The sequence below is a fragment of the Limanda limanda genome, chromosome 8 (genome assembly GCF_963576545.1).
Source record: "Limanda limanda chromosome 8, fLimLim1.1, whole genome shotgun sequence".
Classification (NCBI taxonomy): domain Eukaryota; kingdom Metazoa; phylum Chordata; class Actinopteri; order Pleuronectiformes; family Pleuronectidae; genus Limanda; species Limanda limanda.
In genome coordinates, this window is record NC_083643.1 from 19705943 (window position 1) to 19725554 (window position 19612).

Here is a 19612-nt window from a genome sequence, read left to right on the forward strand (position 1 = left end):
CAACATGAGCCAGCAGAGAACTCCTTACTTAACTGTATGTTGACCGAGGCGACTCACGTGAAAAGATTAACGGTAAACACAACTGCAAAAGCCACAATGTGTAAAAATGCTTTTCTTCACAGTAGCTTTTGCATTCATTCTTTCCGTTAATGCACTTGTGTGACACGTCTCGGCCAATGTAGTCTAGGCCCTTTAACGTTTTAATTTGAGCAAACATATTAAAGATGCACAGACTCGACAGTTTTATGCTACAAATCAAAAAAACGACACAATACATCTAGTCTTACTCTGTACAGCTTAATTTGAATAAATAATTTGCCCTTTGTAAGACATACATTTAATAATCAATATGCTGCCTATAAACAATATGTAGGTATACTGTGTTTCCACTGGAGCACCTAAAGGAAGTGGGGACAGAATGTGTGATGTTTCCTGACAGAAGAATTAGGGCTGTCCCAGCACATCCGCCAGATGGTGGTGATCTTTGAGAACCTGAGAGTTTGCAATGGGCTTATTAAGGACGGAGAGCTCACGCTGACAAATAGTTTTTCCTCTCTCCTTATAACCGTTGGCTGATTTGCGAATATTGTTACCCTTTGGTTTAATCTTCCCTGTGCTGTGAGCTGGAAACTATTCCCAGAGGGCTTCTTGGAGGGAATTGTTAATTTATCTCCTGTGTATTAACGGTGTCAGTTGCAGGAGAGCGCGCCCCGGCCCCTCTCTTCACCGAAGTAACAAGGGGGAAAAACGTTGACCTGCGTTGACCCAAAACCTTGAGATTGTCCCCCATTAAATGACGAGTGAGGCTCTCAGGGCATGTTTGAGTTTTTTATGATTAACCCTCCCACGGTCCCTGGCCCTGACACACATTTATCCAGTGATGCACTCAGATATATCCCCATGTATGTGACTGTAGGCCCACGCTGTGTGGGGTCACCCTTGTAAGTTGGATGCAGCTATATCTATTGAAGCTGATTTCTTGAGGGCTTCCCGCTGGACAAAAACACACATGTTGGAGACTGTGATGCTTCAGACAGATGTGTCGGGGGGGGGGGGGGGGGGGGTGAGGATGCCCTGTAGCTATGTGAGGCCCATCAGGCATAACAATAAAATGAATCAATAAAACACCATGTCTGAGATGTATAATTTCATTAGATGGGAGCTACAGAGAAATATGAGCATTATGTGATCACACCATAGTGTTTCAGTCGGCAGTGAAGATTCAGAACTCGGACCTTATTGCTTGTTGACCGTGTTCTGTCCTGAGCGATGCTTTCGAGTCTGTAAAATAGCAAATGTAAAAGCATAAATCTTTTCCGAGGATTTTTATTTCATTATTTGATATGAAATGCCTTGTGGTGGCCCAAAGATGGAAGGTCCAGCTTTGTCATTCAGCAGAGTTGGACATTGAAAATCCCTCTGAAGGGCCGTTTGCTGGTGTGTTTGTGCCTCCAGCAGAAAGCGCCCAGTTTTCAGATTAATCTCCCCCGAAGATTCTTTGTCATGAGCTTTATCAAACAGCCGGGGGTTACCATGGTGACACGGGCAGGTACTGAAAGCCCCATCGTGGAGAAATGCCCGTGGAACCCCAACACTTCATCATGAGACATTCAATAATTTGGTGTTGATTATAACTGGAAAATCAATGGCCGTCCTTTGGGGATGTAAAGCGCTGCAGAGACAGACAGCGACTCAGCTGTGTTTGCTTATTTGTTTCTGCAAATCAACAGGGACAGTTCATGTTCGTGCTGTATGATGACATCCAGGATCAGGTGCAGTCGACACACAATGACGAAGCCCCAAAATCTTAACTGACACAATCTCATGTAAAGTGAATTCCATGGTGTAAACATGTGTGAATTAACTGGGTCAGGTCTCAGTTCGATACGAGATGTTGTGATTGTGAATCTTTCAAACCGTGTGACATATTTATGTCATCTGGTATCCTTTGATCAAATCCTTTGCTGTAGATTTACACACATTACTCCATGTTCTGTCAGGCATAACAGAGGAGGAAACTAACTCGTTCTTTTCCCCACTTCTCTTTTAGACATCATAGAAACATGCAACTAGAATGGTGCTCTGCGAGTCCATAATTCCCCTAAGGCCCAACCACATTTAATTCAGCTCAGTCCAGATTTATTCATTTTTTCATTTGTAACAAACTGGACACACTCATGGTTATCCATCCCTGTTAAACATCACAGATTTTGTTTATAAAGATCCATGAATTATTCTGTCCAATTGATCCACCAACTTAATCAAACCCGCCTCACAAGTAAGGGTTCTTCCCTGGCCCTTACTGAACCTTTTCCACCAAGTTTCATTAAAATGTGTTCTGTAGTTTTTGTCTTATCCTGCTAATAGACAAACAAACAAATAGCAGTAATAACATAACCTCCTTGGCAGAAAAATGCTCATTATTACTGTAGATTTGACTACCTAACAGTATTTGAAAAGAAAATGTATTCCCTGGGAAATCGATTGAATGGAAAAAAAAAGTCCTACCTTGGTATTTTAAATAAAAAGTGAAAGAATTCTTGAATCTGCCCCTTTGTATGGATCCGTCTCATTGGGTTATTTATGGACCCATGTCCCATCCATTCACTGGTCTTTGCATAATCTTGCTTACAAATAAAAAAATTACATTTTTGGTGAGGGTAAAAATGCATCATTGTCCTCCAACAGATGAACCAATGATTTCAAATCACTGAAGAATAGAATAATAATGTAACCAGCTGAAAGGGAGTGACTTAAAGTATTGTTTGAGCTCTTATCTCTTGTTTTTCTCTTCAGTTGATATTCTCACCTTCAGCTTAAGCTCATATTTTGATCTTTTGGCTCCAGACTCAGATTATCCGTGAATTTTGTATAGAAAGAGCTTTGATATAACCACACATGTAATTACAGGTGGTTTTATATCTTGCAGAATTGATGATAACATAGAAAACTATTGTGTTAAATAACGCTGCATTCGTTGCCAACACTGAAACAATTCCAGTCGGACACTATCTGATCCATTCTGCTAAATTGGAGTGCCAACAGAGCAGCGTGCGGCACACAGCATGTTAAATCACACACCTCTCCCTCCTTACCTTCGGGCCACCGTCCGCTCTTGTTTTCTTATCACAAGGGCAGAAAATAAGATTCCTTCCCCCTGGGTATCATCATAATTCCAGACTAATCTGTGTGCTGAAAATCAAGCAGCTCTGTTATTACCACCGGTTCTTATGGCGGAGCACATTCCAGTTTAGGGGAAGTTTTTTAAGCTGATCCTCAGGCCAACCGAAGACTTCCTCTTGTCCGACAAAGCAAAGAATATAGTCAAAGGCGGGAAAAAAGACATATAGGAAATGGAAGTGTGTTTGTGCAGCCACGAGGCAAGCTGAGGCGCTTGGAGGAGCACGAGCAACAAGCCCATCACAGCACAAATTATAGAGAACATGAAGGTGCCAGTGAAGGGCTGCTGCTGCTGCTGCTGCTGCATCATCGATGTGGAGCAAACACAAATTACTCTGGTGCTGCCAAAGACTGAATAGTCTCACATATATTTTTATTCCCCAACTTTCCTCAATCTTATTATTTTTGCCTTGCCTTGAAGCAATAGAGAAAATGACATAATGTGATTTGAGAAAAAATTCCATACCAAGGTTACATTATACAAGACCAGCGCAGATTGTTCCATTACTCTGAAACCACAGATTGATTTGAAACAGTTCAGCGGAAAATGTTTATCAATTTCCTGTATTAAATCTTTTCCATCAGCATGCAGCCTTTATAATTTGATCTCGCTGCCACATAGCTCAGAAAATACAGATTTATGTTTTTCCACTTAGTCACCGTGAAAATGGGTCTGAAATCAAACTGTGACAAACACAAGAGGCAAACATGTGGGAGTCGTCATTCACCTGCAGAGATAAGTTCATATTTTATAGTTATCGATGGTTATAGTAATGCAGATATTGTGGCTCATTACATACTTTTGCTGTAGATATTCAACTTTCTTAACAAGTCACTTTAATCTTTGTTTAGACTGTTGGCTGTTTGTTGCTCCACAGTAAAATTGTCAGTTGCCATTTTGTGACGATGACATTTGAATGCAGAACGTTTTTTAAATTTTATTACATTTGTTGATGTGATTGATTACTCGTGACATCTTTTGCACTTCTTTCCCTCCTGGGAGATGGATCTTTTGGATTTTTTGCAATTGCTTTTCTCATCCTAATCAAGGGATAAGGACAGAGGATGTTGCACATTGTACAAATTGTTAATCCCTGTGAGGCAGATTGTTATTTCTGAATATTCGCTAGACAAATTCAATTGGATTTTATCAGTGATCGTGCAATCGAGCCACAGTAGCGAGGCCTTGTCGCTACAGGCGAGTCAGTCTGAGCTGTTTCACCCCCTTTTTTTATATGATAAAACATATGATTATTAATTAGCATGTGATTTAAGCCTAACCAACTGAATGAACTAAAATCATCTTTGAAAATAATGTGTTGGATGCACGCTTTGACTTTTTGGTTTGGTCCATGTCCCACCACTAACATGGAGGAGGCTGGATTTAAGAACCACACTGCAGCCAGTCACCAGGGACACTTTGACCTCACTTTTGGTAGCTGACCATCTTTATGTACAGTCCATGGTCAATATGAGCAGCCACTTTCACATCACAAATATTGATGATTCTCAATAACAGTGATTAGTGCATCACTTTGGTTGGTCGCATGGTGACAATGCTCCATCTTCTGAGCAGGATGTGGTTTCTGTGACTTTGTCTCAACGCGACAAGAACTCAAACGCTGATATTGTGTGTCTGAAATGAGATGACCTCTGTGGTGACACTGCTGCAAACGGCCTTGGTTCGGACACAATGAGGAAATCGCAAGCTCTATCGTTATGCTAGAATCAGCATAGGGCTTGAATAGACGGAGCAGAACAGGAGTCTAACCCGTTTGCCCTCTGAGCTGATTGTCTCTATAGATCCACTTCTTCTCTTCAGTAGCAGAAAACTCTCACCAACAATCAAAAGTGTATTGACCGTGTATTGATGAGTACTCAGCCAGCAGTGGGCAGAGTCTTAAATCAATGACATGCCTGTTGTACATGCTCGCTGCTTGTTGTCACTGAGGTTTGCCACCTTGGGCTTCCGTGACAAATTGATGAACCCTCATTATTTGATGCTTCACATGCAAGTTTAACTATTAATGCATAAAATACGTTGATTGGTTTCTTTCAATTGGACCTTTTATTGAAATGTTTGCACCAAGAAGAGCTAATGAAAAGGCTGGTTGTGTATCACTGGACTAGTTGTCTAGTATCAGGGCCTGTAAAGGAAAAAATTATAGAATGATAGAATTAAGTTGTAATATCACGTGAAAAAGTCATAAATGTACGAGGAAAAAATTGTGAATTTACTAGAATCAAGTGAATGTCTAAAAAGCATGGGTTCTCCTTGCTCTTTATTTCCCAAAATATATATGTTTTCTTAAATGATTATATCCTGATCCTTTTTCTTATTAAATTACAACATAAATCTCATATTATATCTTTTTCTTGTTAAATAATGACTTTATTCTTGTTTTTTGAATTACAACATTATTCTCGATCATTTCAGATTTGAGTTCTTCAATATGGCCCTGTACTCCATTGTACTTGCTCACTGAAAATAGCAAAATATTTTTTTCTGGACACTAAGATGTAAAACACCTGAACCTAGAAGCACAAGATTACATTTCCTATCTCTGTAATAGTGCAGAGACAAAACTCTGAATTTATCCCCATATACAGTTTTTCCATCAGTTCAACACCTTGTTTCTCCTCAGGTTCGGTGTTATCTCAACATCAGGAGACCTTGTAGCCCTGCTTCACACACACACACACACACACCCAGTGGAGATTTATTCAGTACAACGAGGCATCTCTCTGGTCTTGTTACTATTTGTCAGATAATGTAATAAAAGGTGGAGCTCAGTACACAGAGGGGTTGTTCCTAGCCACAAATATCATTAAACACCCCAGGCAACGTGAGCAGGCGGACCTGTGGACCTCGTACTTCACATGCATACTTCACAGCGAAGCTTTATTTATGCTTGAGTGCCTCACGCATCGGAAACGATTACTATTCATCACGGGCTGGCAGAGGGAAACTTTAACAGCCATCATGGATGAATATACACCACCCGACATTTTCATCTCCGTCACCCCCCACCACCCAGAACGGCAGGGAGACCCCGGTGCAGCATTAGTGCGGGATGTCCTGAGGGCAGGCTGCTGCACGGGTGGTGCTGGGGGGGTCACTGTGTCATGTGGTAGTGAGTGTTTTCATGGCGGCAGTTAGTGCAGAGGAGGCCACACACTCTGCAGCCTGGGGTTGAGTGCACATCAGAGCAGACGGGAGCATCCAGCAGAGGGGGGGGGGTCTTGTCTTTCACCCGGCGCTCCCCTCGTCTCCTCCTCTCCTGCAGCTTAAAGTGTCAAACCCAGTGTTTTCTCAGTGAAAAGGTCACTAGTCTTACATGTGTTAAACTGATGTAGTGTTATTTCATTTTTTTTACTCATTTGTGGAAACCACCGCAGTTGAGAGACATTTCTGACATGCTGAAGAACCTGGGGGGTTGTGTACGGCTGAGATGTGTTGGTAAAGGTTATTTCAATTACATGTGAATGATATGGAAAACATCTCGGGCGCCAGTTGACTATTGATGGATCTACTGGAGATTTAAAATGGATTCATCGGGCATTAAACTGGCAGGAAGTGTCCAATGAACATAAGTTAATGTCTCATCAGGGGGCTATGAGGTGTGTGGGCAATATGTCATACAGTCTATACTATATTACTAATATTTACAAGCCACATGACTAGTTTCAGTAGTGGTTGATTTGTAATTAATTGAAAAATATTGACCTTGACTTACTTAATTTATCGGCTTAGATAAATTGAATCAAGTGAAGTCACTGTTATTGTACATAATAGATCCATATAGATGCATTTTTCCCTTGTGATTGTTGCATTATGAGATTGCTCACAGAGCTTCACCCTTAACAAATCCAAATTTAGATTTTTCTTTTTGGGCTTGTGATTGTTTGAAGTAGATTAAAGACGGATCAGATCGTCAGTTATTTTGCTAATCCTGAAAAGCCATAGACCTTAACAGTGACCGCCTACTGTTAGAACTGCTTTGGTTCTGGATGTGAATTCCCTTAATTTTCTCAGGTGACCTGTTAGAAATGTATTTCTTAAAGTCTTTTTGAGTGAATGAACCACGCAGCTCATAAACCACTGTGAATGGTCCATTTTTGTCTACTTTCCGGGCTTCTTCTCGACTTTAACCTTTTTGTTAATACTGTGTTGCAATATGGCGTTCCTGACTGCAGGCATGGGAAATCAAAATCACGATCCAACAATCAGAGACATTGCTATTACACCTGAGGATTGTGGATAGCGTACTAAATCTCCTTGACATCACAGATAAAGAGCAGTTGATGTCACATGGACTTGTGGCTTCCATTGGAACACATAATGTCGTTTCGCAGTCTTGCAGCTTGTGGAAAGATAATAAAAATCTCTATTGAGAAAATGAAAGGGATGTTTTTAATCTCGAGCCGAAACTGTTGAGCTCTGATTCTTGATAAAAAGGAGCATCACAATTTTCTTGCCTAGAACGGAGATTAAGATTTACCGAGGTTATCAGTGGAACTTGTTTCTAGATATTTTTCTTGCATTCCTCCTTAACACAAACTTCTCTGCGCTTTTCTCTCACTCATTTGACGATTTCTCTCACTTGCTGTATTTCGCTATTGCTTTTCTGCCGCTCTCCATCATGTGGGGAAACGCCAATTGTCATTGAAGCGGCGTTGTGGGGCCTTTAGATTATTTTTGGAAAAAGAGGGAGCACTTGTTTTGATGCAATTGATGTCCCAAATTAAAATGCAACAGAATCGTATGTGAGAAATGAGATTGCATATATGTATGAATCGAGTTCGAGACTTTAATGTGATTAATCGTGCAGCAGTACTTTATCACATTGGTGTAAAAATCATGTAAATGGGATGTTATCACAAAAAAGTCATGCCTTTTGATTTGTGGCATTGCAATAGCACCACAGACATTAAAGGAATAGTAATCATGGTAGGGCAGATTTTGATCATCACACGTTTTATTGTGTCATCTTGTTGCTCCACCCCTAATTTCAAACATGCATATTTTACCAAGACTAAAAAATCCCTTGTGTGGTACTGTAGATGCAGGCAGCAATTGCAGCAGCACCACTCAGACTGTAGTGTTTCACTTTGATCCCACAGACACTTTCATTCTAGTCTCCTGCTCTTTTCCCCCACACAGTTAACTGAATGCTTGGCACATGTCACTACCTCAGCAATTTCCTAGTCAGGTATAGAGAAGAGTAGTCGGAGCTGCCTCTCTGATGTGCACTTTGTTTCATCTTCATGCAGACAGCGGGTGCATCAGGGTTAACCAGGTTTCATGTAGGACGTCTGTGCAGTGTGGGGTTCATGTCTAGTGCTGTTTTTTTGTAGAGAGGCAGTGAAAGCTCCTGGAGTTGTGTGATGTCTCGGTGAAGAGGATCATTAGCAACAGAATGAAAATGAAAATTCACTCATTATCTTCTCACTATGCCGATGGAGAGGTGAGTTCAGTGTTGGAGTTTCAGGGGTAAACACTGTGCAGCCAAATCCATTTGAAGTAACTGATAACAACAGAAAAAAATCTAAAGATGCCTCAATACTGCTTGAGTAGTGTCATCCAAGTGTCCATAAGCACTGACACTCAAATTCGACTCGAAACTAGGTCATTTACACCAAGTTTTTAAGATGTTATCTTCATCCTGGAGCCGTGGTCACATTCGCACGCACACACTGCCCAAGCTCTCGCCTCTATGCTCTCGCCCCAGGAGAACTTGTGATGGCTGCAGTTACTGCAACAAATCTTGTGTCGCGATACTCAGGAGTTCTGTTTAAAACCGACCCCTTGAGTGTTTTAAACACTTCACCCACCCCTCAATCGATATAGTGGTGAGTAGATAATGAGTGAATTTTCATTTTTGGGTGAACTATCCCTTTAGGCAAAATGGAAGTACACACTTTATTGTTTCTTTCAAAGCTTTGTCAAAATTGACCTTTAAATATTTAATATGTAACAATTCTTCATTCAAATGTCTAAAAAGAATTATGTTTTGTTGACTTTTTCTACGTTATATAAAAAGAGAGTCAGATATTTTTTTCCTTCCACATTTAGTATTGGTCACTCGTAATAGATCACGATTATTACATCACTCGCTGCGCAAACCAAGTGACGCAAGAAGATGCATGATTTAATACTGCTTCATGACATCATTCACCATCAAAACCAGGTCTTTTGATGTTGTTTTGATGGAGACACAGCACATATTATTTATTATACTTACAAGAAAGAGCAAAATATGAAGTTTATTTATTCTCACTTAAAAAACACATTTGATAGGAGTGCACAGAACACTATTCATGAGCACAATTATTTGGTGCACAAAACATAAATCCGTAAATTGAGAGATTTCCTACTCCGCACGTACAACTGCGGTTACACAAGCAATGGGTCTGAGACGAGCTCAAACTCCCCTTCAATACAAGCTTTCAATGGCTCAACACCAACAGAGAGAGGCTAGGGACTGGAGTGTTCACAGTGATCAATCGAAGGAGGTGGAGCATCAGCCACTGTCCCCGCCTCCAGAATCTCAAAATTCAACTAGACAAGCAAGCGACTGTTAGGCGTTTTTAAGAAGTTGCCAGAGTGTGGGGAAGGGCCAGTTGTACACGTGGGATAAGTATGTATGGATTTGTAAAGACAGATACTGTTCTGTTCACTCATATCACGTGTGAATTTTGAGAGGTTTAGTGGTTGGTGTAGTTTAATCTCCAGTTTACTAATATCTCATCACAGATGTTGGTGACATATATACATAGCGGTCAAATTATTAACTTGTTTAAAATAAAAGCTGCTGACATATGTGGTCAGATATGAGTTTTAACATTTCGACTACTGTGTCGATTGCTTGAAAAGAGAATTTGCATATGGTATCATGTAGAGCAGTCCACAGCGTGCTACTTCTGTTGGTCATGTTCCCACATGAATTAAAGATTCAAGCCTATTTAATAATTTATCGTCATTGAGAGAGATGTTTTGCTTGGCTTCCCACAGTCTGGCCACGCTCGTTCTCCTGCACCCACCTGTGCGTTGGCGTGGGCACAACGCAGCAGCTCCCATCAAACCTGTCATCAGAGGAGCGGGCTGCGGCGATGATTCATTCATAAAAGGGCCTCATTTAATTACTCCCGAATCAGGTCACACAGATACCCAGGAGCTGCAGCTGCTTTACAGCGGCAGTGGGCCGTCAGATTTGCGAGCCACAAGCGGCACATCGCAAACCGCTCTGCGATTTCCCACGGCTCTGCGTTCACGTGAACAGGATTTCAATCGTCACAAGTTTCCAGTGCTCGCACCAAAGGGATTTCTGCCCCCCCTGGTGTGTGGGAGTTGCCCTAATAAACCTGTTTATGCAGCAAACACTGTGGGGACACTTCATATACCTGACAGACGTGGCCATGGACAAGTTATCACAGCAACTCGCCTCTTATTACATCTCAAGCACTTTTTAGACGCTCATCTTGTTGTGAAGGTCACATGAGCGGTTGGAACACAGCCATGTCAGACCTGAGCTTTGTGTCTATTCGATTTCACCCTATAGTGGTGAAGTGTGAGATATCAGCTTTTCAGATCATGGGCCGCGAAGAACGTCTTGAAAAGTTACTGCCTCAATGGAAAAGAAAAATACACACTATGTTTGACCTACTTTTTAAAGGCAGTGGAATATCTACTGGATCCAATGTTTGTGCTCTGGGGACCAATGGTTGAAGAAGTAGTTTCCAATGTGTTTTCTACTGACTTTAGACTGTTTGTTGAAGATGGCTGATGTGTCTCAACTTCCTCACACTAACGGGAAATTAAGCCGAAATATAAAAGCGCTGATGACGGCATTTGGAGACACAGTCTGCACAGTAGCCATCGGGATGGAGCCGCATTATCGAGGTCCCGACTGAAACGCATGCTAAACCATTCAGCTTAGTTTGAGCTGTCAATCAATGTCGTTTCACCCCATTTTTAAACCATCCAATTACAAATGAAACCCGAATTCACCAGGAAAATTTACATTTGGACGAAACCATGTTTGTCAAACATGGATTCGACGTGTACTTTGACTTTTTAGTTTTTTTCACTTACATGGAGGAAGCAGGTTTATTACATAAGCAGTACGCACCAGTGGGATGATCAAGACAATTTGGCTTCACTTTGTTCAGATTGTTCATCTTTATACATATTCAGTGGTACACTGGTAATGTTTTTTTTTATCTCTATTGAAGAGCAAGGGCAATTTCCTTTTTCAACCCTAAACCTGGCATTCTATTGATTGTTGAATTTTGACAGACTTGAAATCCAAGCACTAGAGAACGAGCGCAGGGTTTGTGTGAGAGCATCACAAAATCTGAACATGAAATCAGGAAGTCCGGCTCTCAAACTGAAAAACCCCGCTCTTCAAGAAAATAGGGGAACAATCATACACTGGCAGCGCAATGATCAGTTGTGCAGTTGTTACAACAGTAACATGAACATGTACTGTTCCTATATGTGACAAGACAGACAGAAACAGAGTCTGTGGCTGTGTGCGTGTCAGGCAAACAGGTCTGACAGCTCCGAGGTTTACAACCGGCTCGTACACCGGCATTACACACTCGGCTGCAGGTTATACCTCCAGTTTTAGGGTGAGCTCAAATATCAGCTTGTCAGAAATGAAATTGAAGAAACCTCAAAATACACCCATCATGCTGAGGACAAATCGCTTCTCCGTGCCACCTGATGTGAGGCCCATTAAGTGAGAGAATGACCACGGCCGAGAGCTCGTTTCTACCCGAGCAGGCAAAGGACAGAGCGAGTGATGAACGAGCGCCGGACAGTGGGAGAGGACAGCGGGGAAGTTGAAAAAGGACAAGAGGAGTGGAGAGAATCAGTGGTCGTCAATATGAAATACAGACTTAATACACTAGTAGCTAGTTTCATTTTCCTTCTGAACGTTGAACAAGTTTTTTTATATTGTTAACATTGATCATAACTTCCATGAGAACGGTCTCGGAGGGACAGGCAAAGAGACGAATGGTTTATCCAGCGAAGCTTCACCTTGTCAGAAAGTAAATGGTTTTACTAACTGTAACTATAATGTGCCAGTCTCGCCCTCGGGTCGCATCGGGGAAATGCGGGCTCAGGTATATTCATGCTGTCACAATGTAAAACCGATGGCCATAAAGCACCATGGGAGAGCTTGTATCAGTCCTAATGCACTTCTCACCGAGCATCCTTCACTCTGCATGTCCCAGGGAGAGGTGCTGCTTGACCGCAGGCAGAGGCTACTGTATCAGTCTCGCATCACCGATGATGAGAAAGACCATTTGGGTGACCGATGAGCATCTTAACCTTTAGGGGTCAGCGGCTGTAACACCAGAGAGCGATTGTCCTCCAGACCTGAACCCGGAGCGGGCTTCTTTAAAGGTGCTTTGATATCAAACACCGTCAGCAGATTTACAATTGAATATTTGTCTTTGCATGTAGGGAGGACGTTGTATTTGACCCTCCATGTTTTACATTTCACGTCTGTGCTGACTACAAACAACTAGACAGGCGAGCGTTCCTTGTGTACAAGCACTTCACAGCTTTCAGTCCTTGATATACCCTTCCAGAGGACTGCCTGACTCACATTTCTTTTTTCCACAGTCCATTTTATACGGCGAGCAAGCATAGCACCCCTGTTCATCAAATGCAATATCATATCCCCGCTCCCCAGTCTCCCAACAGGACCCTTTCATGTCAAATTGACTCTTTAGTGAACAGCACTTCATGGATTTGATATTGCCTGGCAACTGCAGAAAAAGAGCCCACTCCTCGTGGCTTCTTCAGGATGAGGAGCAGATAGCTGGGAGGACAGCGGCGGGGCGGTGGAGACGAAGAGGAAGGGTGGAGGACGTATTAACCGTAATAACGCTGTATGATTTAGGTTTGTGTCTGGCTCGCCTCCAGGCACTGAGCAAAATTAAAGCCCAGAAAATCGGATTAGGGAGTCCCCGGGGGTGGGATGCCCAGTAGCCATCTGATGAGCGCTCATCTACTTTTAGCCGTATCCTCCACAGCGAGCCCCGCTGTTGGTTTGGGGGCCAATTTATTAACAATTATTGCTCGTTAGTGTTGCTTCCTGCTCCTGAAAGGGGGCTCAGTGGCTGAGACAATAGCTAAGGTCTATTGTCTTGTAATTATCACACTTTGAGGGAAGGCTGCGGTGGATATATTGTCTCTGAAGTCTTTGCCTATTTCCAGTGTGTCCCAGTCCCAGCTCTTGAGGCCAGAGATGATGTCATCGTATTAATTATTTTGTCCAACCTGGGCTTTAAGACCACAGATGCGAGGTTGATCTTCACATAAAGCCCAGAAAAGCACAAAATCTGAAAAAGATTTGACTTAAACCTCTGATTATAAGTTATTTTTCTTTTAACCACCTAAAATAAAACATGTTTCCCTCTGCGCTGCACAAAAATGCTTATTGATGCATCTTTCCTTTCTGTGTTAGATTATGGAGACTTTGTATACATGCATTCTTTGGCTGAAACCCTGACACAGTTATTCTCTCAGCTCACAGATTCAATACTTCTGGAAACTACAGAACTTGTGAGTTATATACCAATGTTGGATGGCCCAGCCTCTCTCTGTTTACAAACACTTTTTTTTAATTTATCTATAAGGCCCTTATTGATCTTTTACCCCCTCACATCACCTCGCTTCTGACTTTTAATGTGGGCAAATTCTGTTTTTCTCATCATACACCTGCAACATGGAATAACATACAGAACAATCTTAAGCTCAACCCTTTTCTTAACCTTAAGGCAATTCAAGTTTATACATATCTCGAAATAATATTGATATTGTATATTTCGTCATAACAATGTTTTATATTTGTATACAATTATATAGAATATTTAAAAAAAAAATCTAATTCAGGAAGCAGCAAACCAGAAAATGTAAAGAATCTTTGTTATCAATATTGTAAGGTATCACATTTATGTGTATCAGCCATTGTCTTAATTGACCTGTGATTACCAACCTATTGTCTTTATGTCCTACGTAATCGTATTCACAGCTCATCTCTCCTTAGCCGATGGGATTTATTTCCATCAGAAATTAAATGAATTGCATCAGATGCTGGAAGGTCGCCCATCAGCCTTAGAAGAACCTCCTCCGGCCGCAGTGAGCCGTCTCCGCCTCGTCCTCCCTGTCCGAGCTCCTCGGCAGGAGCCGCTCACACAAGGAGCTTATTGTGTCACTGTCTCACTTTTAATGAACCAGCTCTCCCGCGCTCTCTATCGCACTCCTCCCTCTCACCCTGTCCCCTCCCCTACGTCCACCTCCCCCTCATGAATATGGCAGCGCTCCCTCTCATTATTCATGAGCTGGTATCGGTGTAGTCATGTGGCCCCGGGGCTGCTGAAGAGAAAAAGGGGGGAGTGTCTCAGTGAGCGAGAGAGTCACAACTCCGGCGTGCGAGTGTGTGCATGTGTGTGAGTCTGTGAGATAGCGGCAGCGGGGAGAGGAGAGACGAGACACACACACGCACACAGGCCGAGGCGTCCGCTGCTACTTGTGCCACCGCTGCATCCCCATCATCCTCATCCGAACCTTCATCAGTGAGACTCAGCTGGAGCTCTGCCTTCATCTGAGCCGACTGACTGAATGTGTGAATGGGATGCCTGAGAGAGATGCTCTGCTAAGGGGGTGACTGATGAGAACCGGCGCTCCGGAGTGGAGGGTGACCCCCTGTGTCCGTACACGCCACTGCTCGGGGGAAAGAACTGGACGCCTGGCGTTGCCACGACTACTATAATGGGCTGCAATCTGTGCACTTTACAGAAACGAGAGGAACACTACAAGCTGCTGTATGAGATTGCACAGGTGAGGCACGGCCAACTCTGGCATCGATTGTGCATGTTTGTGTGTGATCCATCATGTGTGTTATGCAGAGAGGATGCTGCTGTTTGTTTTGGGGGAAAGAGGAGAGAGGAGCCTTGTTGGGGGCGTTTTAGGGAGCGGATGGAAGAAGGGATGAATGAGGGATGGATACACAGGGTGAAAGTGAGGCAGCGTATTGGAGAAAGAGGGTTGTTACCCATGAGCAGATGTGTTTTGAGTAACGAGCAGTTGCGTAGAGAGCAGCTGGAGCGTGTGTGGCTCATTCATCCTGCTGAGGGAGCAAGTTTTTCATTTAGAATACAAGCACCTGAGAACATGCAGCAAATTGTACGTGGTAAATCTGTACGAACTTCTGAGGCCTCTACGTGACGGAGTTTAGAATGTGTTGTTGAACGTAATTGGTGTTTCATTCAAAGTTTTCTTTGGGTACTTCTGGAGAGAGTTCAGTGATGTGGCAGCAGAACACGTTGGTCTTAAAGGTATCGATCTCAGCGAGTAAACACACTAAACGTTTCTGCAACGGCTTCGGATCAATAATCTAATTATATTTGTATAGCCCATATTCACTATTTTGCATCACAAGGTTCAGGATTCATTCACGCTGATGCAGCTGCAGTAGTATCTTGCATTTTTGTAAGAAACCCATTCTCTGCGATTTATTCGGGCTATTTAGTGAGTTAACAGAGAGCTAAGCAGAAGACAATAGGTGTCATATACTGAGGGGAAGCAGATCAGATACGATTTCACCTACCCACCTCCAGCCCCTCTTCCTGTGACAGAACTGTGAACCTCGATGTGTCTCTTCGTAAGCGGAGTCGTGCTCGTTTCCCCCCTTCCCACTCGCGCCTGTCTTCACGCCGCCATGATCACAGCCTCATTATCCGTTTTAAACAACCATCCTGAGCATTAATTAGACGTGGGATGTCTCCCTTTACCCTTGTGAGGTGACGGCATGAGGAAGAAGCGGAGGGGGGGAGGTAAACTAGAGCACCGGTTTAACCACTGATGCTCTCAGCTCATCACGTGCAACTTTTGAGACTCTCTCTCAAACTCTGCTGACGGACAGCGCCAGTCAGATTTTGGATAGGAGGTGTCGCTGCAAGCTTCCAGATCAGCAGAGAACAAGGCTGAATTCTCTAATGGTCGGTTTAATGCCAGGAAACGGACAGGATCGTCAAGAGACCACGAAGGGTCTGCCACCGCAGCAGGGTCTGTCTCAGAAGAACCATAAAAAATAAAGTGCTGTGTTGGTGCCTGTCTTTTCTGTTTTTTTTACCTCTCTCAGCACTAGTTTTATTTTTTATTTTTTTAAGATTCGCATCGACTATTTTTTCTTTGTTTAGCGAAAAGGAGGATCAGTATATCTTCCAAGTGGGTCGGTCTCCAGGGCGCACTTTGCTGTTGACAGGAGCTCTCCGACACGTCCGTCCACCCACTTACACAGTGAGCTGGTTCAGGCAGGAGCTGCAGCATCAGCACCAACGTTCTGATCACCGCTGTGGGAGGGAAGGCGGGAAGGATGAAGAGCGTGGAGGATAAAGACCGGGATGGGAATAGAGAGGATGCCGTTAAAGATGCATTTGGCGGAAAGGAGCTATAGGGAGGGGAGGAGGGTAAAGGGGAAATTAAGGGAATGAGGAAATAAGTGAAAAAATCGTTAATACAGGGAGAGGAACAAAGAGGACGGGAAGAGGATTAAGAGGAATTGATATTGTTGGGTTTAACAGGATCCTTCATCAATTAAAACAACACAACATTAGTCCTGCACGCGCACATTCCTGTACGCACATGTTCGCTGAGCACACAGAACACAGAAGAGAAGCAACAGCGCAGCAGATATATAAAAAAAGCAACACGGCTGGTAGAAATAAAAAGGAGAGGTGGCGTTTTCCTGGCAGCTACAGAAGTGTGTCACTGTGTCTTTGTGGTCAGGAGACGTGTGTTGTGACAGCAGCACCACTCAACACCAACCAATCCCTCTCCTTTTACATGCACGCTTTCATCTGTCTAACGTGCTCAGCTTCTCCTGGCTCTGCTCTTTTTTCTGTCTTTTATACAGATATATATACACACACACACACACACGCATTCTCTACTCTGAGGCTGCATCCATTTTCAAACTAAAACGAACTGTGTCCACACAAGCGTTCTGGCTCAGTATCATTTTGAATCCCCGTCTATACTATCACTTCTGAAACACATATAACGTGACGCTTGCATACACACTGTAGCACGTGCGGATGTACAGTACACAGGAAGGCATGTTTGTCCTGCTGGACATGATTGTTGTGGATTGCTTAAATAATAGCACGTTTCCTGCACAACAGATGTTAGCAAAGACAAGAATTTATTGATTGATTATACATGTTGAAGGGGGTCCTGTGATTGGAGCCTGACAAATCAGCGAAGGCTATGACCTGCCTTTTATACAAAATTCGAACATTCATTTGAACGTGAGGGGAAAAGTTTGTATCGGATCTATAATGACCCGTTTGAACTCTAAATATACAGTCGAGAAGAGCATCAGACCGTCTGAAGTAGTTTGTCTTATGATCCAGCGGAGGGCGCTCACTGTCAGCTTGACCTATTACCTAACCTATGAGTAAAGTAAGCAAGAAATGTTATATTGCTCTTCTACGAAAATAAAGGTTGCTAGTAATCAAAGGCGTTCTCAACAGACAATCCTATCACCAGAGCTGCTGAGAAATATTTTAGGTTCTAATTCCGTGGACAGCAACAGCTCATTGTCATTTTACCATGCAATCTGTTAGCTCACCTGTTGGCAGCAGCAGAGGAGGCACAACTGAAGTGTTCAACCTTGTCTGACTGGGCGCCCATAGGTGGGGGTGTTGAATATATTCAAACAAATTGTGTGTCCAGAAACAATTTTGGCACTCTCCCCCGTCTGCCTGACCCCAGTAGCTGTGTGAGATTTATGACTGTCTCTCTCTCTCTCTGTCTCTCTCTCTGTCGCTCTACCTTCTCTCTGTTCTCACAGCTTCTGGTGTTCTGCATGGAAATGTGCTCTCACCTTTCTCAGCTGGGCTGCAAAGCTATCTCACAAGGCTGAGCTTGCTTTAGTTATTGAATCAGCTTTATTTGCTTTTCCTTAAGCCTATTTCTTTTTCTCACTTTCCAGCCTCCTACTTTCTCTGGTGGTTACATTGCCATTGGTATTTGTTTGTTTGGTATTTGTATTATTAGCAGGAATACACAAAAACTACCGGATGGATAACCACGAAACTTAGGACCTACGATATGGGTCAGGGAAGAACCCATGAAATGTTTGTGTGGATCCAGGATCTTTTCTTTCACTTTTTGAACATTCCAAGACAGGTTGTTTTTCAAAGCTTTCATGGATCTTGAGGTAAAAAATTCAGCCATGTGAGTGGGTTTGATCCGGTTGAGGTCTAAATAAAGATCTCGCTGCAGTGGTTTCATGAGGGGACTATTGGGGCTTTGCGGGGTTATGCACTCCGAGTTTATCCTTCCATCTGTTTCTCTTCCTCCTTTTTGATTCCTCTGATCGCTCATCTCCTTTGACTTCATTTGTTTCAACCTTTGCTCCAGGCTGCTCTCTGCTGAATCCCATCCATGTTAACCTTCCAATGATTCCCCTCTGTGCGGAGGAGAAGAAGTAGGAAACCTTTTTTTTCTCATGGTTGGTTAATAAAGATGAAGCCTCGTTGACCTGAGATTTAACAGCTCCTCCACTGCGCTCATTCAGACTCGTTGCTTCCTCCACCAGGCGGCAGAGGCCATTCTTGCAGACAATAACATACTGTATCTGATTTGCTCTGTGATCTGGCAGGGCCTTGAAATTCCCATTGTGTCTGTGAGCACCCCCCCTTTTCCTCGGGAGTGTCACACATTGTCCGTGCACCACTGAAACCCAGTGATGTGTGGCTTTTGGGGGCTAATTAGCAGGATGGCAGATGTTGATGAGAGGAACAACGCACCGGAGCTTAGTTATGTGGTGTAGGATGAGGTTTTTTCTATGTGTGCGTGTCTGTTGATGCATTAATTAAATGTGTTTAGACAAAAACTTTCTTTGCAAATTGCGATCACAACAAAAAGACCCAAAGAGACTGCGATGGGTGTCAAAACTCAACGGTTAGCGATGATGCTAAGTCGGCGCTGGGCTACAGTAGCAGTCAGCTTCTGTTTATGTCGTTGGCTAATGCATTTCATTCTCCACGGTGCAGCACAAAACTCCATATTTCTTTATCCTGTTTTGTAATTTTCCAATAAGCCAGGGTTTCTTTTCTGTTGCTACATTACGTTTGGAAAGTAGCACAACCAGTTTTTGAAGTTTGTATTAGACAGGAGCAGAGTCACTCTCCGCTGAATTTGAGAAATAAATGGAAAGCAGCAATTCCCGGCTCAATGAGGCACAGCAGTCCCTGATAACTTGCTGATGCATATGAATGAGAATGAAGCACCCACAGTGTGTACACACACACATACACGTCCACAGGAAACAAAAACACAGTGGAAATTCCAACTATGAAACCAGAAAGCTGTGTTCATGAATTCCAGAGAGCGCTCATGAGG

General features: G+C 43.0%; 1 protein-coding gene across 1 annotated transcript in view; it reads left to right on the forward strand.

Moving 5' to 3' along the window:
• Nucleotides 1-14971: 14971 nt before the first annotated feature.
• The window catches only part of LOC133009321 (PDZ domain-containing RING finger protein 4-like), a 51588-nt gene continuing 46947 nt past the window's right edge, over nucleotides 14972-19612 (forward strand). The window contains exon 1 of the mRNA XM_061076796.1: nucleotides 14972-15040. Coding sequence (XP_060932779.1) covers nucleotides 14972-15040 — 69 coding nt within the window. The remainder of the gene's footprint in view (nucleotides 15041-19612) is intronic.